The sequence below is a fragment of the Sinocyclocheilus grahami genome, unplaced genomic scaffold (genome assembly GCF_001515645.1).
Source record: "Sinocyclocheilus grahami isolate Dianchi unplaced genomic scaffold, SAMN03320097.WGS_v1.1 scaffold1328.1, whole genome shotgun sequence".
Lineage (NCBI taxonomy): Eukaryota > Metazoa > Chordata > Actinopteri > Cypriniformes > Cyprinidae > Sinocyclocheilus > Sinocyclocheilus grahami.
Window position 1 is genome coordinate 146,291 of NW_015506507.1, and position 23,013 is coordinate 169,303.

Here is a 23,013-nt window from a genome sequence, read left to right on the forward strand (position 1 = left end):
AAAAAAAAGAGTCTGCTGTTTGTTTCATTCAGATGGTTTATGTAGCATTGTTTCACAAAGCTAAAGTCAGACCGTTCTGTTTTTTGCTTCTTTGTTTGGATTGTGATTCAAATGCTGCGGTTACCTCTAATTTTAAATGCAAAGAGCACAGGCAAAACCTGAGTTTGAGATTTCAGAGAGATTTCTTTCATTTCTATTATTTCTTTATTTGATTTGGATTTCAATGTAGTTTTGCTATTTAACATATTTCAATTTTACAAAGAAATGTGCAGCATTTAGTCTGAGAAATAATAAAAGAACACGTTTTCATTCATAATTTGTCTTAAATCTCATTTTGTTAATTTTTCTTGAGAAAATCGTATCTGTAGGCATTTAACACTTGAGTGAGGAGAGGCAAGAAAAAATGCACAAAAAACATATTTGCAAATATAAGTATCATTACAATGTTAAAAGTAACTTAAAGAGGCTGCCAAGGTTTACTAGACTATGGACTAGTTTTGACTCTTTGAACTTTGTTCATTGCTGATTTGAGTGGCGATGCTTTGCCCGTCTGTTGATGGCCCTTCATTTTTAACTAGAAATGTGCATGTTGCTTTTCTAATGAACACTGAACTTTTCAGTGGCTTATTTCCAGTTGCCAAATCCAGTGACTTGAAAAGTCTCAGTTTTCGACTCATTGCCACCAAATGCGTGACACTTGAAACGAAAGCCTCGAACAATGGTGGGACTATAGTCATAAATCGCATATCATTCTTTCCTGAACTCTCTACCGTCTGTTGCTGTAAATGACATTACTGGTTGATATGGCCTAATCTCAATAAAGTTGGCACACGTTTTATGTCCGTGAACTGGATCTCGCTCAGGACGTCCGCTTGTCTGTGGAGGCTTGGCGAAACCGCTTCAGATTGCTGACATCAGGAATTCTCCTCTGAATGAATGACACTTTTCTGTTCATTTACCGGTCCTCCATCAGCAATATCGGTTTTGGTTTTCTTTGAGAAGCAATTATCTATAGTACTGGGACGCTTAGCCTTTTTTGTATCTGTGTAAGTGCTTGGTGAAGAGCGTGAAAGATGTGTATTTACAACATGTTTTTCAAGCGATGATCATTGTAGCCAATCACAGACATATCTGTTGAGCACATGAACACAGCGATCAGAGGTATTTAAGAATCCACTCAACACGCTCAAAATGCTAGCGGGAAATGCTGGTATCGTGACATTTTTAAAATTTCAGTAACGACGTCAGTACTTTTGACAATTGTTAAATACGTAATATTATTGTTAAACAGTAAAATCTGAAATTCCATGACTACACTAATTAGATACTGATACCCTCCCAATTGGAATTGGAAAGTTACAGAAATCCTGTTCTACCATCCAAGCGTTTTTATTAGCAATTGACTGTACTACTTTGCTTAACAGGTGTTTACTGAATGCATGTTTTTTTTAATAGTAATGTCAAATGTATTAGTAATCAAATCTTCCTATTCACAGGGACAAAAGTTCACCAGAATGAATTTCCACAGGCTGATTCAAAAAAAGGGGAAACTATGAATTAAATCATGGTGAACAGATGGTGTACAGGATACTTCCAACCCATCAACACACACACACACACACAAACACTCACCTAATGCGACAGAAGAAGGATTTCTCCTGCATGCAGTCTGATGGTGACGACTCTTTAAGGAGGAAAAACAAGAGTGATGAGTTCAGGTTTAATACAACAGCATCTTGTCTTTCAGAGGTGACTTAATCAGCTGGCAGCTCAAGCTAATACTGGTTGCTGCTTCATGGATTCAAGAACAACAAAGACGCCTCAATAATTAGCAATGGTTTTGTTAATGAATAAGAAACAGAAAGCCTTTTGTATCTGTGCACATTTGTGCTTGTGTTTTGTCACCTTTAGGTGAAATAAAAAAAATATTTTTTTTTTATTCTTGTGTCTGTTTTAATTTAACTATAGTTATTATGACTGATGTGTGTGTCGTACCTGCGCCAGTGCACATGCTCCAAGACGGCAGTCTGTAGGTTGTGGTGAAGCTATAAAACACACTAACATCCTGCGGTGTAAGAAACTCCACAAACTTAGCATTCTTGAATACGTCCTGTTTGCAGTTCAAGATGGAGGCGGCCTGGTCTGAAATATAGACAATCTTTCCAGTGATGAGTGACACCGCCACTGCAAAGATATCCTGTAAAATATAGATCCCATGATCAATGATTACGAAAAAGAACAACTGAAATATGAAATCATGCAAGTGTTTCTGTAAAATAACTAACAAATAAACTGGAATAAATAAATGTACATACATAAATAGAAAAAATTTGAAAAATAAATTGAAAACATATACTTACTGTGTTTTTGAGGGTGTATTCAGAGGTGATGCTGTCTATCTCCTCTATGGTATATGATGAAACGTCAAGCCCTGATGGCTGACTATCATTAATCATAAGCAGCTGGTAGTATTCTTCATTTGCTGAAATAAAAATGACAAAATAAATGCATTAAGCCAGTTCAATTAAGTATGTGATATGTGCCTAATAATAAAAAACATGAAAAACACATGTAGTGAATTAGCTCAGGTTCGACTGGTTACTTGAGTTCTATCCACTAATGAAAACCAATGCTGTATTAGATATATTGTCACATTTCACAACCAAAATATATATGAAGTCCTTCACAATAACTGATTATTATTAATTGAGATATGCATTGTAAAATAACAATCTAAAAATGGGCAGACATAAAACTGATCAGCTTACTGATCATGTGACATGATGTTCACCAAGAGTTGCTGAAATATTGCTTGTATTACCAATGGACTTGTTTGGTCTTAAATGTGTTGTTATATGCACCTAGGCTTCATTTGCATTGCAAGCAAAATAAAACTCATAAAATATATTGATAATTTACTAGACAGTAGCACTATGTCCCTGTGATCAGGCAAGTGTTAGGGATGATGTAATGATATACTGAACATCATAATGTACTGCTCACCCTCCACCTGTCTGACGCAGCGCAGGGCATATTTCAGAGTGTTGAGCGTCGTCGACTTGCTGCCCTTGTTCCGCTTTTCCGGCGGCAAATGAAGCTTCAACTCTTTCAAAGTTTTAAGCAATTCTTTCTGTGTCTTCGCCTTGGCGGATTCTTCGCTACTGCAGGTGCCCAAAAAACACATGCACAAATATGTCAGCAATAAAACCCATTCTAAACACATCATTCTCCTCTACTGCTAAATATAATGATAATGATAATATGCAAAGTACAGAATATATCAAGTTTGAATGAAATTATGCAAGTTATTTTGTAAACATTTTGAAAATAAATAAATATTTGTAGCAAACATAAAAATGTTTGGCTAAAAGAAAAATGTAGTTCTTTATTTATGGGTCCAGAACAACTTAATATGAAACTTAAATAAATACAAATATTTTACAAATAAAATCACATAAAAAAACTATAAAAATTTAATAAAAAAAATAAATAAAAAATAAATAAAATAAAATATAAAAAAAAAATAAAAAATAAAAAATAAACTACAAAAAAAATAAAAAAAATAAAATAAAATATAAAATAAAAAAAAATAAATAAAAATAAACTACAGGTACTGGTAGAAGGGTCATGTGTGTTCATGTTTAACCTGCAGCCGCTGGAAGATGGGTTGTCCTGCTCTGAACTGGCACTCAGAAGGCTGAAGGCGTTCGTGCTGCTGGGCGGTGAAGGACTATGAGAGTTGGAGCTGTAAAAAGAGTGAAGACACATGAAGCCATCATAAAACAAGTCATAAACTACAGACAAATCCTTTATGAATAGTAATCTCCGCAGATGTCATTTTATCAGGTATGATACCCTTTATTGCTTTACAATTGTGCTTAAATGAAGTATAAAATGAATAAAGTGGCCCAAACCACACACATAAAAAAAATAAATAAAAAATAAATAAAATAAAATATAAAAAAAAAATAAAAAATAAAAAATAAACTACAGGTACTGGTAGAAGGGTCATGTGTGTTCATGTTTAACCTGCAGCCGCTGGAAGATGGGTTGTCCTGCTCTGAACTGGCACTCAGAAGGCTGAAGGCGTTCGTGCTGCTGGGCGGTGAAGGACTATGAGAGTTGGAGCTGTAAAAAGAGTGAAGACACATGAAGCCATCATAAAACAAGTCATAAACTACAGACAAATCCTTTATGAATAGTAATCTCCGCAGATGTCATTTTATCAGGTATGATACCCTTTATTGCTTTACAATTGTGCTTAAATGAAGTATAAAATGAATAAAGTGGCCCAAACCACACACATAATACTGTATATCTGCATCAATCTCAAATTGTTTGACGTCAGGTTTGACTCAGAAACATAGTGTATCCACGCAACGAACATGACGACATTATTTAGAAATGATTCATTCAGTATGCCAGCTGAAGCCAGTCAGGACCGGCTGTTGCAAGAGAAAAAATCAAGCAGTAGCTTCTGCTCAAAACCTCATTCTCACAAAACATTTTCAATCATTGTGGACAATCAAACAGAAAATAGGTGCTCCTGTTCCACATGGAGGTCACTTGGACATTGCCTTCCATCTCAGTTATACAATCTTCACCTGTCCACTATCCTTACTTTACCACAAAAACACGACGCCATGCGTCATTTCCCAGCCAGGCCACCATTAGCACAGCTATGAATAGCTTGCATTGCAGGCTTCTAGTATAGTAGTTAACTGAGACAGACCAAAGACGATTAAACCGCTCAACTTAGTGCGTTGATACTATAACAAGTCCAAAGTTCAGCTGCAGGTGACATGCTGAGGGACATAAATACACCAGGAGTGATTATAAATAGCCCACTAAGTAGCTTTGAATAGAAACGGGCTTCACATGTTGCACTTCTTAGCTGTAGGTGAGTTAATTATATAAAGCACATCTGTGTTAGTCTTGCAGGGCAATGTGTTTCGATGCTACTGGTACAGTCAGTCATTTCAGGAGGCTAATGAGATTGGAGAATTTAGAAGATTATTTATACAACTACACATGCAAGGAAGTGTGGCCTTATAACATGCTGACTTAGCCTTCAACACACTTGAACAGGCATACTAGTACAGGAATGTAAGTTTGGGAAAATGACTATTATGGGTTTGTCAAAGGCTGATGACAATGGAGAACATGATGGCCAATACAATACATCCCAATAAATGGCAGAATTTGCCATATCGCGCATTATGACTTCATATCAATTTGTTTTCTTATTTGAAATGTTTTCACACAATTTTGTTTTATTTTTACACTGGCTTCAATACTTGGCAACCAATGCTTATTTAGTTTTGTTTGGGTCACATTTTCTTTTACCTTGCATAGTTTTGTTCATGATTTTTTAAAGATGATGTTTGATCAAATTAACATTTATTTTAAATTATATAGATACACTTCATTCAAAACTATGAAAACAATACATGTAGTCAAAGAAAAAGTACTTAATCATATTATTTGAAATCTAAGCAAAAAAATGTGTCTTTCTCTTCTAAACTTGATTTCTTTGCTTTCGATTAATGCAATTCTCTAAAATGTGCAATTTACTAGATTACATTATTTATGGTGGATGTGAACCAATCAAGTACTTGAAAATATTTTTTGCTAAACCTAAATGAGGAGAGTAAAAATGAAATGAAGTGTTATTTTATGTGTTTTTGAGCTACATGAGAGAGGGGGAGACTTGATGGTCTTTAATAGTGTTTAATGTTCAATTATGTTATTAGATTAAATTATGTTATTATGTAATTATTATGAGTTATTAGAACCGTTTAAATTACACTGGGTTACCATTATGGAGAAGAGTGGATAATTTGCTTAGGCTGTAGACTGGTACATGCAGGCTATTACTGCTTTGCTCAAGGACCATTTAATGCTTAGCATTTAGCATTCTAATATGTGCTATTGTTAACTCATAGCTTCTTAGCTATCTAGTGCAATCTTATAATTAAATCATGTGACAAAATATGTGATACTCAAAAAATGAATTGTCATGGAACCAAAGAAAATCACTTTGAGACTAGTTAATTGGGTCAGACTGTGAACAAATTATGTTTGTTTAACTGTTATTAATTGATTCATGTGACACCAATGTCCATGATTAAATCAAGTAAGTCCAACGATACGATAGACAGATGGATGGATGGATGAAAGACGGATGGATGAACGGACGGACAGACAGATAGAAAGATAAAAAGATGAACAACAGACAGATGGATGGATGGAAAGACAGACGGACAGATGGATGGATGAACGACGGATGGATGAAAGAATGAACAACAGACAGACAGACAGACGGACAGATAGATATATGGATGGATGGACGGACAGACAGATAGATGAAAGGATGAATGACAGATAGATAGATAGATAGATAGATAGATGCTAGACTCTGTGTTCAGAGTCTAACAATTCAAATTCAAGAACAATCAATATATTCTTCTTTTTTATAAAGTCAAAGACTGACTGCTAGCTAAGGAAAAAAGTTGTAGAAGAGAAAGAAAGACTGACGAAAGGCAGAAACTCTCAACTTTTCCAGAGCTTTCACTGGACCGCACCCATCCTGTACACAAGGACAAACAGTATTTTATCAATGGAAACCATGGCGCATATGTCTGGGAAATACTTACAGTGACGCACTGATGGAGCTGGGCACTACAGCTGTCCAGAGTTTCCACTCAATTTCCTTTTCAGAATGGATACTACTATACTAGCTGTCTAGAAATCTATGCTAATAATATGCCAAAACTTGAAATGAAAAATGGTTTGAAAAAATATGTTCTGATGATTAGATCCAAAGACTTGGACAGACTTAAATGCCAGCTCTGGTAGTGCGAAAGTTATAAAGCAGCCTATAAAAGTTTCCAGATTTCTAGGTCAATTTATAAATATTATTATTATTATTGTTATTATTACATTAAGTAATATCCTACCAGATAGGATAGGATAGTATTTAGAGAGGAAGTGAGGTGGGACAGAGAGAGGGGGTGGGATCAGGAAAGGTCTGTGAGACGGGACTCGAACTCGGGCCGCCCGAAGCGCAATGGCGCTATATATGTCAGCCCGCTGCCCATGAGACTATTGGCAACGACAGGTGCTAATATTTTTAATAAAAATTTATAATATGGTATTGTGATATTAAAATATTTATTTATTTATTTAATTTCCTCTTATTATTATTTTGTCTCATTAATTTCCTGAACTGAATGAGCTCTATAAAACAGCATTCATATTTGGGTATCATGTGATAATGATTCTTCACAGTGTCTTGAGAGACGCATTATGCTGCCTGAAAGAAAACAACATTCTGTAATTTTGGCTTATGAGGAGGAAATAACTAATAGTTCAGTCATACTTACACTTTTAGCCAAAAATAAATTAAATACTGATGCTGTAATGCCATGTGAAACACATTGGAAAATTAAACAACCACGGTCTCTTATCTACATTTAAACACAGCTTAAGTACAAAAGTTTTTATATATTAGTTAATGGATTTAATTTAATGCCATCAACCTCACAATATATTCTGTAGTCAATACCAGGCTTTGTTTTGTAAAAAATCAATCAATCAATCAATCAATCAATCAATCAATCAATCAATCAATCAAAAAAAAAAAAAAGAAAAAAAAAAAAAAAAAAAAAAAAAAATTATTCAAATAAAATAAAATAAAAAATCTAAAATAAAATAAAATGATTAAAAAAAACAAACAAAATGGGCTAGATATGGCCATGGCAGATAAACATCATAATTCAATGAAGCAGAACCAAATATAACTCTTGTTGACTTTATTTAATATCTTTGTTTGAGCACAAATATTTAAATGACAAAATTAATCCTTAAAAATAAACATAACGCACATGTTGGTGTTAATGAGATATCTCAACAACTTTTCACCATGGTAGCGTCAAGCTTTTTATTTGCCACTTCCAACATCTGGAACATCTGCTATGGCAACCACGATCATCACGCTTCTATTTTTAAATCTCTTGAAAGTCTTCACAAGGAAGCATCCCATTAAAGGGATACTCCACCCCAAAATGAAAATGTTGTCATTAATCACTTACCCCCATGTCGTTCCAAACCCGTAAAAGCTTTGTTTGTCTTCGGAACACAATTTAAGATATTTTGAAAATATGATGAAAACCGAGAGGCTTGTAACTGTCCCACTGACTGCCAAGTAACTTACACTGTCAAGGTCCAGAAAAGTATGAAAGACATCGTCAGAATAGTCCATCTGCCATCAGTGGTTCAACCGTAACGTTATGAAGTGACGAGAATACTTTTTGTACGCGAAGAAAACAAAAATAGCGACAGTTTTGGCCTTGCAACTGAAGGCTTTGAATACACACAAATAATTAATCAAATGTCACTGCATGTTTTTGTCGCAGAATAGTTTCCAGTGAACTTACAATAACCACAAAAATAAATGAGGTGAGAACAGAGGCTAGAAATGACGTCAGCGTTACTTAGGAGACAGAAAAACTCACTGTTGTTGATGAAAAGGTATTCAGATTCTGTGGTTTTACCCGCTATTGGCAAACCAAAACACTACCAGAGCACTTTAATGGTTAAACAAATTGCACGAGTGTCTGCATGCAACCCCTTGACATAGGGTTGCTACATGACTCAATAGTCAATACTGTCAAACAAACAAACTGTCTCCATGGAGATTAATCTAGAAATTGTGCAATCCAAATTATGCTTGTACACGTACAAGAAATAAATCTTTAACAATGTTATACATATATTATTAAATAATGTTATTTAACAATGTTATACACTGTTAAAAGTACAAATATTGCATGTAGTCTGTCAGTCAGTTTGAGGTCATTACAGCTGCATACAAATCATTAAAAAAAATATTAACATAATGCTGTTTATATATACACAGTATGGCAATAGTAGGCATGTCACACAGCAGGATTTGTTAACTTTGCAAAGATATTTTATCTATGCACATCAGTTCCAAAGAAAAGAAATGCTATTTACAATCATAACTATATAAAGACTGTAAAATGCTCAATAGTGAAATGTAAAGAACACATTGGCAGCAGTAGTCTTGAAAGGTGAAATGCTGGTGAAGCAGAACTTTGCCCTCAACAAAAGTTCAGTTCCTAGACCATTATAAGCACACTACACTACCTTTTAAAAGTTTGGAAGCATAACTGTTTTCAACACTGATAATAATAAGAAATGTTTCTTGAGCAGCAAATCAGCAAATTAGAATGATTTCTAAAGGATCCTGTGCCACTGAAGACTGGAGTAATGATGCTGAAAAATCAACTTTGCATCACAGGAAAAAAATAAATTTTAAAATACATTAAAGTAGAAAAAAATTATTTTAAATTGTAATAATATCTTTTAAAATATTACTATTTTTACTATAACTTTCATCAAACAAATGCAGCGTTGGTGAGCATAAACATAAATTAATTTATTCATAAACATCAAAAACCTTTACAGACCCCAAATTTTTGAACAGTAGTGTTATGAACGGTAGATTCAGAATAAAACAAAACGGTTATTTTAAATGGTAATAATTTCTCAAAATATTGCTATTTTTACAGGTGTTTTTTTTTTTAAACCAAACTTTTGAATGGTAGTGTATACTAGGTTTGACGCGATAGACGGTGCTGACGGTGATACCGGTGTTAAGCCGCAACACCGGTTACGTCACTTCCCCACTGCGGCACCGACCCCCACCGTCGTTTTGATTTTTTATAGAAATAAAAATCATTTAGTTCAGTAAAAGAACAGACACTACAATTAAAAACTGAACGCGGCTGCTCACTGCAGCGTGCCGAACGACAGTCGCATCACAGATCAGATTTAGTTTCTCCAGTGAGCAGAGGCCCGAGCTATTGAATCAGTATATCATGTACTTGAATCCGGGCACAAAGCTAAAGAATCGTGAGCACTTACCAACAAAACCCAGAAATTTTATGCCGTTTTACTCACGTCTGTGGTTCCATTGATGGGCGTGCACTTGCTCTCGCTCTATTTGCTGTATGTGCGCGCTCTTCCGGGAGAAGTGCCCATACAAGGAATTCTGCCCTTCATGATGTCATACAGGGCCATACTCAAAAAAAACTTTCAGAGACTTATCAGAACCCGAAAGTAGTGTAGTTGGCACAGAAATACTCTGTCATACATCCAAACCATTTTTTAAAACCGTGGCCATGTTTAGCATGAGCAACTCTTTAACAGTGTAAGTAACTCAGAATGCATTAAATAGCATTAGACCCCACCTTTAACAAGATGTGTTCATTAACTGTCTAGTGATGTAAAATATACTTTAAAAAATGGTTTGTCTTTTCAGATCTTCTATAATGTGTCTATTATATTTATTTAGTTGGCTTGTGATTTTTATGTTTCGCAGTTCAGAAATGTGGCGTAATTTCTGGTAGGGGGTCATAGTGGTTTTTGCAGTGTATTGTGGGATTTTTTTAGGGAGTGAAAATTCCAGCGCAATTGAGACAGGCCTTAAAATGGCTGACTCCCTGATCAGTGCCCTGCCTACTGAGCTGATAGAGATGCACACAGGGCCTTTGAGGCACCCATAAATATACAGACAAACAGAATATAACAAAATTACCTTTTGTTACTCGCCGATGACTCAAATAGTGCTGAATCCTTGCTTCGGCTATTGGAACTCCCAGAAGACTCATTGCCATGGGACTCATTACCATGGGATTCATTGCCATGAGACTCTGTTCCACTCCCACTGGACCTGCTGCTCTTCATCTCCACATCCTCATGGAGGGAATGGGCCATCTTCCGTTTGTTGTGGGGTGAGGTGGGAGTGTCTTGGCTGCTGTCGCTACCTTCAGATGCCAGGCCAAGTTTGGTCCCCTCCACGAAACTGCCCATACGATGCAGCGTCGACATTGAACTGCATCCGGCTGCTTCACTCTGCCCCTCCAGGGAGGAGAACAGATACGGTTTGGATTCTGAGTCTTCAGACATTGGAATAGGTTTGAAGAAGTGAAGCAAGGAGCCAGCAGATCAATCCATATACATCAGAGGGAATGTAGACAACATTTGTATTTCTACGGGAATAAACACAGAGAGAAAATGAGTCAATCATCTGAAATTTTCCATCTCAAATAGGGGTGTGTGATAATGACAAAAAAAAATGATTTCTGGAATTTTGTTGATAACGATAATTAGACGATATTTTGCCGAGCATGTTATTTTGCTGGTACTTTGAAAGGTTTAGGACTGCCGTGGACAGCTGACTCCCAAAGCTTTTGATATTCTTCATATTATGTGCGGTGGTTCGTTTGCAGGAGTAACAGAAAATAGCTTTTAAGTTTAAATAGATTTTTACCTTTTGTGGGCATTTTTACCTTTATGAGGCCAATCTTTTCATACCTAATTAAACGTATGCACCATCTTTTGTGGCAAATTCTTAAATGTAATCAATAAATTCAAATTCTAAGACACTACAGGGCTGTTACCAATCAAATGAAATCAGTATCAACTAAATTTGTGTTTGCAATGCAGCGGTGGCCCAGAATCTGCATCGGATGTGGCATTTAGATGCATTTACAAAGACAGGACATGAATGCAGTTAACCTGCAGTTACAAACGCATAAATAATGTTTTGATGTTTTAAAACAAAATGCTGAATACTGATATTTGAAATGATTGAGGGGGGATATACTTTAAATAATAATACCTAACATCGCCAGTATCACCGCATGAGTGGGTCATTGAGTCATTCATTCAACCAGTTCTTTAAAACGGCTGATTGATTCAGTAACGAACCACTGTTGTGCGTTGCTTAGAGACACAAAACAGTTCTGCTGTGGCTTTGTTTGGAACTATTTTCGTTGTCAAAATATAGCAAAAACAGGAACTTGTGTGTCTAAAATGCAAGTCAGATGAGACATAATATAAAAGTCATACAGGGGCATTTTTGCCACCTATTCTTGAATTTTGGGGGAATTCTAAAAGTATTTTAATAGACTAATTCACGCAGTAAAAGCGTGAACTCTAAACACGCACATGCAGTAGTCTACTATACATCAGGTAAGCATGCGTTGTTTGCACACCCCTAATCTCAAAAATCAGAAACCCTTGTCTTTTGACAAGTGGAAGGTATGCTTAAGTACGTCAAAAGAAACCAGGGCAAGATGTGACAAAACTAATCTGGATGCGATCACTGCACAGGAGATAAAATCACCTCTTCAGTTGCACGCTCTTCTAACGTCGCTCTCCATCAAAAGTAGACCATTGAAAGTTGAAAAAGTCAAACTCGCATCAAAGTGAAGTATGCACAACCCTCTCTGATCCACTACTGTGGTACAACCTATAGAAAGGGCAGGCATCTGTCTGGTCCCAGAGAGCCTAAACTGAGTGTTCAAAGGTGGGTGTCCCTGGCCTCCCCTCGTTGTGTCTGTCCAGTGTCCTTTAGCCAAACAGATGAGGCATTTCGGCTTGTAAACACTGCCTCCTTCAAAAGGATTAATCCCAGCAAGTGCACATAAAAGATGCTAGACAGCTGTCTGGACCAACAACAGGCCATGACTGGTTTTCATCCCTTCGTGTTGCCATTAAAATGGCAGGGGGAAAAATAAACTCTTATCCCTTTTCTCTGAAGAAATAAATAGTCTTCTGACCAGAGCCAAGTTTTCTGGTCCTGGTCAGGAACTGAGATGGGCCATATTAAGGTAGGACACCTTCAGGTTACTGATTTGTGACTTACCACTCTTACAGGATTGTAGGATTGAAAGAGAGTGGAGTATGTTAATGGATTACCTGTCTCGCATAATTCATTCACAAAAAATAACCTTTGTGGTCAGTTGATTAAAACTCATTGGAAAATGGCCCAAAAAAAAGGTGCAATGAAATTCATTCTATTCTTAAAACTTGGAACCTGCCCCCCGCCAAATGAATAAAATAAAATCATAATATATATATGTTTTTTTAAGAAGTATCTTCTTACCAAGGCTGCATTTATTTGATCAAAATACAGAAAAAACTGTCATATTGTGAAATATTTTTACAATTTAAAATAATGGTTTTCTATTTTAATATACTTTAAAATATAATTTATTTCTGTGATCCAAAGATGGATTTTCATCAGCCATTGCTGCGGTCTTCGGTGTCACATTAGCCTTCACAAATCATTCTAATATGCTGATTTATTATCAATGTTGGAAACCGTTGTGCTGATTAAATTTTTTTTTGGAACCTGTGATACTTTTTTCAGGAATCTTCGATGAATAAAAAGTAAAAAATGTATTCAAAATAGAAATCTTTTATAACAATATATACTACCGTTCAAAAGTTTGAGGTCAGTACAAAAATATTAAGCAGCACAACTTTTTTCCAACATCGATAATAAATCAGCATATTAGAATGATTTCTGAAGGATCATGTGACACTGAAGCCTGGAGTAACGATACTGAAACTTCAGTTTTGCCAGCACAGGAATAAATTATATTTTTAAGAATATTATAACAGAAATCCATTATTTTAAACTGTAATAATATTTCACAATATTACTGTTTTTACTGTATTTTTGACCAATGATTAGCTTAAGGGACTTCTATAAAAAATGGCAGTGCACATTTTGGAATAATACACTGAATTATATATTTAAAAATGCATAATTCTGACTTTAAATTCTGATTGGATTAGAACTTTTTTGTCCTCTTGACTTGTTTGAAACACGTTTCTTTGTCCTTCCTAAAGTTATATAAATCAGGTGATCTAGAGATGTGACCTTCAAATGACACATTATTAGCCATTAATGTGAACTTTCCTGTGATATACGCTGCCTGGGGGCCATGAAGAAGAACACTGCATTTTAATATAATTACAGCTGACAGACCTATATTGATATCTCTTTCTAAATCATATAGGTACTATTGGGAACAGTACATTGGCTAAAACATTATCTGCAGTGATTGGTAAAAACTAAATGGAAGAAACCATTTGAAACATAATTTTGAAGCACATCAAAGCAAATTTAACATTTTTACCAGACCACATTATAATTAAGTGTGTAGCTATTAGACTAACTAACATTATTAAGTTCTTGCTATCTTCTTATTAGCATATAAACATGAAAAACAAAGTGTAAATAATAAAAAAAATTGCAATATCAATTATATACATTATATTTTTTACCATAAATCTGAGACAAATTATGTAATGCAATTCAGAGCAATCAAACCAACAGTATTCAAAACCTTTACTTTACAAGGCAAATTCATGTACCTCCCTGGCCTCTTAAAATATCATGCCCAAGTCCACTGCCAGCAAAAGCACAATCTCACTGCCAATTCAGCATTTTTTTTTCAGGTCACTGACTTTAAGGACCAACAACTGCTACTCCATAGTAGATTGGCTGAATTCGTTCGTGTTTGTCTACAACACATGAAAGACAGAAGTCAAGAAACATAAATGGGACAAGAACAAGCTTTCCATAAGTTGAAGAACTTATGCAGATTAATTATACAGGCTTGTAGCAAATTCATTTATTGCATAGTATTATCTGGGCCTCAGCATCTTTCATTGTATTCCAAAACTCAACAACATAAATTTAATATTTCAATCTGCACCAAAAACAATACAAAACACTAAACCTAATAATATAAAACATGAACCACATAACCACCTTGCACGCAGTTTTATAACTCAGTATCATGTTTATGTAATTTATGTAACAATGTGTAGCAATGGCACATGGGCTACTACATGCTTTATATAAGGACTTACGTAAGTTCACAGACAGCTCTGAATGCAAATAGTTCATATTCCTCAAATGCTCACATTTCAACACAATTAGAACTAATTATGTGATGTCACAAATACTATGCATTTATTTTTGTGGTTTCAAATACTTCACAGATTTCAAATCATACTGAACTTCAAGCATCCGAACATCCTTGGACGCACTTCAGCACTTGGCATCAAAACCAAAAGTATATAACATACAATTCAATGTATATGCATATTTCAATTGTAAACAAGACATTTAGCAGGGCAAAGAAGACTGGGTTTAAGGTCAGGGTTTAAAGTTATACGGTAAAGTAAAAACACACTGTAAAAAAACTGCACACCAATGTGATTTTTCATGAACTTTACCAGGAGACGAAAACAGTTCACCAGTCCTGAAAAAGATTAGACACAGAGATTGATGTCTGTGCTCCATGATGTCATGGCGCGAATCCTGTGCCATCAGGTCATGGCTTAGAAATGCACTATTTCAGAGTAGCATGTGACAGGAAAACCGTTCTTAAGCTGTAGCTGTACTACACAATCTGTTGACACACATTTGTGCTTTTGGAACGTGTTGAGATTTGATCATATTTACAGATTCATGAATTTACAGAACCACAATACACAGCCTAGTTTTATATGCTTTAATTTGATTATCAGTAGAGCTCTCCAATTTTTTTAAAAGGGTTGAAGAGCGAAAAATAAACCATATTTAGTGCTTGGGGCAGTTGAAAATTTCACTGGTCCAAACTGAAAGTTTATCATTAGTACATTTTTAACTATTACCAATGTAAACATTTAAGTGATTTTATACAATTAAAGTGCAGGAAAATTCAAAAGAAAACTCAATTTGTGAACCAGAGGATGGGTACCAAACTGAGTTATATTTTTCGTCTTATCGTACTTGAATGGACAAATATTAGTAAGCCTAGTAGTTTTTGCATAGGTATCAAAATTTGAGTCGAGAATTGTGGAATTAAATTTTTTTTTTGTGTTGCAACAACCCTAATTATTAGAATGCAAGGTTACATGTGTCAGAAACAATTGTCAATTGTTATAACTACAAATATTAACATAACTATTTAAAATAGATAATTTGAATGAATGAATGAATGAAAAAACCTTAGTGTTTAGAAATTTTTACTGATTAACTACATACTTTGACCTATTTCAGTCAGTGAAAACTTTCATGAATGTGCCATTATCGCTCTAAAGTTTACTTTGGAAAACAAGAAAAAAACGACCTGCACACAGCTTAATTAACTTTCAACAAGCTACAATGTGACTCATTAGAACTGATGTAATGATGTAGCTGCTTGAGTGTCGCCTAGCCTTATATAAGGTCTTTGTGGTAGTCATTCCAAAGTGTCCTTGTAAACAGCTGTTTGGTAATAATGCAGACAGCTATAGTTAACCAAATCTTTCCAAGAAGACACGTGTGATTGGGGTTACACAAGGACAGGTGTGGAGACCTCCAGATTAGATTGTGTAAGTGTCTCATCCAATTCAGAATGTTTTGTTTACTCCATGAATTATTGCAATGCACACTCGAGTATTTGAGACCTTTCAAGCCCTCAGTTGACTGTCCTGTTTCTCATCTACTGAGCCACTCAACAAACTCAAGTTAAACTTGGAAAGATAATATCAACGAAAGCTTTGGCTTGATGGACTGTGCATGTGGCACTCTGCCAACAATAGTCTCTAAATACATAAAAATGCACCCGAGGACAGCCTTCGTGCGTCATCACTTCCTACCCTCCTACTGCCTCTGCTGCAGCAGCCAATCCCATTTCAACTGCCAACGTTTTCAGGCTCTTGTTGAGCGAGTCTTGATATCAGACACATCACCAAAACTCCTCGCCTACACTATCTCTTCTATAGCCAGAGTGCGAAGTTCAACAATGACCTGGGTGGCCCTAGAGCATGTATTTAAAACAGCTTTGTTTGAAGAAAGACAGTGTTTCCACTCACACAGATAAACGTAAAGCATCTTTTATTTCAGTTGATACAGAATCAATTGAAGGTGCTATGTACACATTTACCCTTAATAGTAGGTGTTAAAATGAGAATCCATATATTATCTAGTATCAGAAACTAAGATTATTTGTTAGGTCAGTTCCTGATTACATCAGTGCTGCATGCTAACCATTATTCCAGCATCTCTAGTACCAAAATAGATCTAACAATTACACGTCTCTAGGTTCTCATTTGGATCAAGCTGTGGAACATTTACTGTCTTAGCCAGCAAAAATAGATTAAATACAAGACAGAAAAGCAAGAAATTTGACATTCTACCTCCTGATACCATTTAAAAAATGCAGCATCTGACAAATCAAAGCAGATGTTGAAAGACAACATCTTAAAGACTGCAAACAGTTATTACTTTTCATTCAACCTGCACAATTTAAAATGGAACAAATCACAACATGCAAATGAAAATCGCAAAATATGCAAATTAGCTTACATCAAGCAAAACATTTTGGGAAATTACTGCCAAAAAAGCATGAGTACAATTAGAGGTCAGCTTTGAGAAAAAGACTAGGGAGATGAATATGCTGAAAAAGACAGATTTTTAATTTAAATAAATGTACTTATATTATTACCCAACTCTTTATATAAAGTTGGATATATATAAGTATGTCCATGTATATTGCAATTATGTAATCTTATTGCCCAGCTGCTCAATGTAACTATAAGGCATAAACATATTGAGATATTAACATCATGATTGATGATGTGCTTTATGAAAAGTGCTATAAAAATACATTTAGTCTTTTTTGACAGTTTGTTGTATGTCAATGCACATGCAAGTTTATGTGCTTGATACATTAGAGGCAGACTAAGATATTTGGAGCACCTCTTGAAGGAGTAGGTCAGTTTTAATAGCCAGCAAACACCTCCGCATATCCGACTTCAAGCTCAACTACCCGGCATAAGCTGCAACATAAGTGGACAACTGCCAACTTCAGGCTATATTTACTCTTTTAAAATCAACTTAAGAGCAAAGCACAGCCAGAAATAACAATTCAGTCATCATTTACTCATCCTCATGTTGTTCCAAACCCATATGTCATTTTTGCTTTTGTGGAACGCAAAAGGATTGATTAAGCAGAAGGACAGTTTCAGTCACCATTCACTTTCATTGCAAAAAGATCCACTGAAAGTGAATGGTAACTGAGTGATTGAGTGACTGAATGGTGACTGACTGATTCTGCCTAACCTTTTCCTAAAGAAATATAGGTTTCCTGTATTCTTAGTTGAAATGACCACATGACCACAATTTGATTTACATTTTATGAATTAACGCAAACTAAAACACATGCAATAAGTGCTTCATTCATTGTCTCATGCATAAGTCTGAATTGTGCATGTGTTACAGCAAGACATTATCTAACATACATGATTCTACTCGTGACAATTATATATACAGCCTGCAATGACATATAATTACCACATCCCATAGGCTACAGTAAATTAAGTTCATTCATTTTAGCGAGGGAAATGTATGGCAAGCTATTTAAACATTGATTCTTTTATTAACAGTATCTACTTTTATGTTACCAGTAGCTTTTTTTTATTACTAGTAAGTAATTTAGTGTAACTTTTACATTTTAACTATTCCATAATACAATATACAATAACACTTATTCATTACAAACTATTTCTGATTCCTTATAAAACTACACAAATATTTCTTAGTTACTAAAATAAGTCCTAGCATATATTCCAGTTATCCTATAACAAACTGAATAATAACACTCATTTATTAAACTATAGAATCTATTCCAGTTGTTACCAAGAATAATTTTAAATAAGTGATTGAATCCATAATAGTTAGTATTCAAAGTGACAGTAATGTATAGCTGCTAGTGAAATTGGGAAAGTTATTAGTTAGTATTGAATTTATTACTAGACGTGTATAAATAAGTACTAGTAATAAAAAAGATACTAGTTTTAAGGCATAAATGTTAAAATGGCTTGCCACGACAATGAGGCTAGTAGGCTGGCTCATAACTACAAGTTCTTGACTCATACTTTTAGTCTAAAATATTGCAGTCTCAGTAATCAGGGTGCATTTAAAATTTTAAAGTTATATGACTTTTTTTGGTTGAGGTAAACAAGGAGGACAAAACTGTAGTGGTAGTGTAGTGGCTTTGCTCTGGAGATGACCTAATCGCTGACACAGTTATGCAACGCCTAAGTTTAATACATATTAAATATACATATTTGACATATATATGACCGAGGCGATGTGTTTTACATATGCGACCGTGCATCTTTATGAACATCACTTTCTGTTCAGGACACAAACTTGTTTTTTAACACTGGTCACAATGCAGTCAATGGAAAGTGTTATAAAATAGCTCAACCCCCGACTCTTTAAAACATGAATGTATCCTACCTGACAACTTAAACAGTCTTGCTTTTCGTACAAGACGCACGTCTCAAAGCAGGTCTCCGTCCTGTCCGGCTAAGTAAAATATAGTCCTGAAATTCCAGTCAAGCCTCAGCGTCAGTTTGACACACTTCAGTGCCGACTGCTCTCTCACACCGCTGCCCTGGATCTCTCGAGCTCGCAGCATGACCTGAATTCAAACTCCTCCCACCGCGCGCTCCTATTGGTCAACCCCCGCTTATTTGCATGCGGAAAATACGGAAATACCAGAAGCGCGCTGTGATTGGCCGAAAGGACCGCCAGTCTCTTTACATAAGTATGTCATACGTCTCACGTGGACTGCTGAGTCTGGGCAAATCAGTAGTAAGAGGAAGCTGGTGAATGGGACGCTGACAAGGGAAAACTGCGTGGTTGGTTCAGGAAAGCCGAGTGCGTTGAAGTGTTATACAAACGGTTATACAAGTGTGTGTACAGTCAATGTGGTCTCGCCCTGTATGCGCGAAACACGGCATGCGATGCTATTAGAATAGCTTGGAATATACATGCGTGATTGCTCGAAATCATTCAGTGCGAATTTTAGATACATTAGTGCATTTAGAATATATATTTATAACAATCTGTAATAATTTCAGGCACATTTGTCATTTCATAACATAGCATCTCACATAACATAATACGTAACATCTCATACAGATGCTATTGCACAACATCTCATCTACATGAAAATATATAGGCTATATAAGGCTTTACCTACATGTTTCAGAAAGCACTTTGCACACAATAATAAAACAGTGTGCTTGGGGAAACACTCTCTCTGTTTGGACTCTCTCCATCTCCATCTGATAGAAGATCCTGCCTTTTGCCAATATTATAATTGTGCTTTCTCTTGTTCGCATGCATTTATTTTTTACTTCAATAGAGAGCACACAGGCAATGTTCTGATTTGAGCTGCTAAAACAGGCATTTGTGTGATGGGTAAACATGATTTATGCTCTAGTGAATTGTGTTGATTGCCGCGATAATGATTTCCAATCATACATAGTTATATTAGTTCCATCTACCATTTGAGCAATATCACATGAGCAAGAGTGCTGTTGTACTGAATATGGCACAAGGCTGTATGAAATCCAATGTAATAAAAAAAAATCTCAAAGAAGATGGATAAGAAGTTTTCTAAGATCTCTTTCTCACTTCTTCTCCTCTCTCAAACACACAGAGCTCTTAAAAAGAAATAAAAACTCTCAATAACACCAGATGGCCCAGATGGCGTCTATCTCTACAAGGATCCACAAGACTGTCAAATCATACCAGACCATTTCGAAGAACTCTCACAGATACGGAAACACTTTCTTTCTGTCTGTCACACTTTATAATATTAAGCAAAAACGTATCCTTTATAAATCCTCAATTGCTCTCTATTCACAAGGCAGGTATTTTATTATACAAGCAAATGCATATGAATTATTAACAGCTGATCATTAGTGTGATGTCTACATACTGCTAGCAGTTTCTGAGCACTAATGAACCCTAAAGACCATTGTATTAATATTTTAAAGGATTTGATCCAGTTAGCACAAAGAGAACATTGTGTTCTCCGGTGAAATTAAGTATGAAATTAAAATATTGAAAAATGAAATGTGTGATACTACAGTGAGGCCTGATAGTGAGTACATAAATGGATTATATGACAGAATCAGAGACAGAAAAAACGGGCTGAATGAGGATGCAAATCAAAAAACTCACTCTAAATGTTCAATCAATCCAATAGGGACATGTGGGTGTTTGTTGTCCCAACGGAAGCAATTTATGCCTGAAAAAAGCCGTGAGTCAGTGAATTAAGTGGGACTCACTCTAATAGTTCCTCTTTTATCAGATCCTCACCAGATAAAGGCTGTTTTGCTGTGTTTGTGTGTGCTTGTCATTGGTTCTTTATTTGGGTTTCATGAAATGCTGTGAAAGTGACGCACATATAATATAACCGAAGGCCAAAACAATCCCATAACAAGGCTCTTGAATGACCTATTATTGGAGTGATTTTCTGCAGAAAAGAGTACACTCATTGTTGTATTATGGGTTAACTTTTTTTTTTTTGGAATGAATGACATCTCAGCGTGCTACGTCCACACCAAGAGCGATCACTATAATGAGATAAAGTTTTAACAATCGGTCTAATTCTATGATAATAGGGAAGTTCACACCACAACTATGACAATAATGTCACAGAGGAACAATATCGTTGGAATTACTTTCAGAACTATTTTTTTCCGACTGATGACGGATAAAAACATTGACAGACAATCAAAATCCACCCGACTTATTAAAGCAGCAGATGACAAAACTGCACACACATTTATAAAAAACAGAACATTATCCGCTGGTGAGAACACTTATAGTTATCTTTATAGTTACCGTTTGTGGTGTGAATGGGCCTTTATAAATGATGAAATCAAATGAAATCATATTTCTGTCACTCTCAAAAAAAAAGGTACAAAAGCTGTCACTTTTGTTGTTGTAAAAAATGGGTAATTAATGAAGTTTATTAAAAGTTAACAATACCTATTTCATGTATTACAGAGTTTCCAATTGCTTTGGCCTTAAAGAAGCTAATTTCCCATTTAAAAGAACACACTGTTCTAAGGATGTAATTTCATTGAGGAACGTGAAATTACATCTCAGATTTTTTATTTATTCTCCTGCACTTTATGACAACATTTTAAAAAGCTATTAAACTTAGTTTCGTTGCACATTTAGCACATTTTGAAGTCTTCTGTAGAAAGTAGCTCTTACTGCTTGGCGTCTTCACCCAGATTTTCCACTGTCTGCTACATCTGTCTGGAAAAGAAAAAGGGGAGTTGTCTTTTGGATCATGTCCTGAACATTACATCACCAACCACATATATAACCCAGCAGCAGACATGAGCCGGACGGAAAAGGTTCTGGCATGTTGCCTGGTGTCTATGAACCCTTCCCTCAAACTTCCACCCCTCCTCTCTCTTTTCTCCTGGAATTTAGTATGAGTTAAGCAGACAGCAGTGCCTGTACTGCCATACACGAGCCAATTGTATCGTAAGGGGGAAAGTATTTAGTTTTTGCATGTGGAGCAACGTCATAGAGCTCCATGACAGAGCATTTTATGTATGGGATTACAAAATGAAGCACGTTTTTATCCTGCCAGCATTTTTGCCAAAAAAGAATCCAGGAATAAAAATCATCGTCACTTGATTATTTAATTAGCAATTTTTTTAAAAAGATTATTTAATCAGGAATTAGATATAAAAAACACCATTCCATACATACCACACCATATATGTATCAAAGTCGATTGCAATTGCAAACAAATGTGTATATTTGTATATATGTAAATACTTTTACATATTAAATACCATTAATCAATGACTAAAAGTCAAATCTTTTATATTCTACTTTCTTTTTCAAGCAATTATGTCATTCACCATGCTTCAAAAAGAATTTAAGTACACAATTTTACACAAAAAGTAAAAAAAAAACCTTTAACAAAGCACACAAAGTTTTTAAACAAACAAATAAAGTTAGTTTAGTTTTTCTTGTAAGAATTTAAATGATTAAATTCACTAAAATGACTATTCAATGATCAATGATTATATATACTGTATATTTATATATACGCAGACATGAGCCGGACGGAAAAGGTTCTGGCATGTTGCCTGGTGAAAGTGTGCTGTCTACCATGAACACTTCCCTCAAACTTCCACCCCTCCTCTCTCTTTTCTCCTGGAATTTAGTATGAGTTAAGCAGACAGCAGTGCCTGTACTGCCATACACGAGCCAATTGTATCGTAAGGAGGAAAGTATTTTGTTTGCATGTGGAGCAACAT

General features: G+C 35.4%; 1 protein-coding gene across 3 annotated transcripts in view; it reads right to left on the reverse strand.

Moving 5' to 3' along the window:
- per2 (period circadian clock 2) overlaps positions 1-19,314 on the reverse strand; it is a 33,517-nt gene extending 14,203 nt beyond the window's left edge. The window contains exons 1-7 of one of the 3 annotated variants that reach the window (XM_016255321.1): positions 19,166-19,314; positions 10,625-11,078; positions 4,030-4,128; positions 3,004-3,161; positions 2,361-2,482; positions 1,996-2,197; positions 1,633-1,684 (exon numbers count right to left, since the gene is read on the reverse strand). In XM_016255321.1, the coding sequence (XP_016110807.1) occupies positions 1,633-1,684; positions 1,996-2,197; positions 2,361-2,482; positions 3,004-3,161; positions 4,030-4,128; positions 10,625-10,995 (1,004 nt within the window). In that variant the 5' untranslated portion in view covers positions 10,996-11,078; positions 19,166-19,314. Of the gene's footprint in view, positions 1-1,085; positions 1,574-1,632; positions 1,685-1,995; positions 2,198-2,360; positions 2,483-3,003; positions 3,162-3,646; positions 3,801-4,029; positions 4,129-10,624; positions 11,079-19,165 lie in introns of those variants that run through there. The other 2 variants (XM_016255323.1, XM_016255324.1) reach the window with 2 other exon arrangements.
- Positions 19,315-23,013: the final 3,699 nt, after the last annotated feature.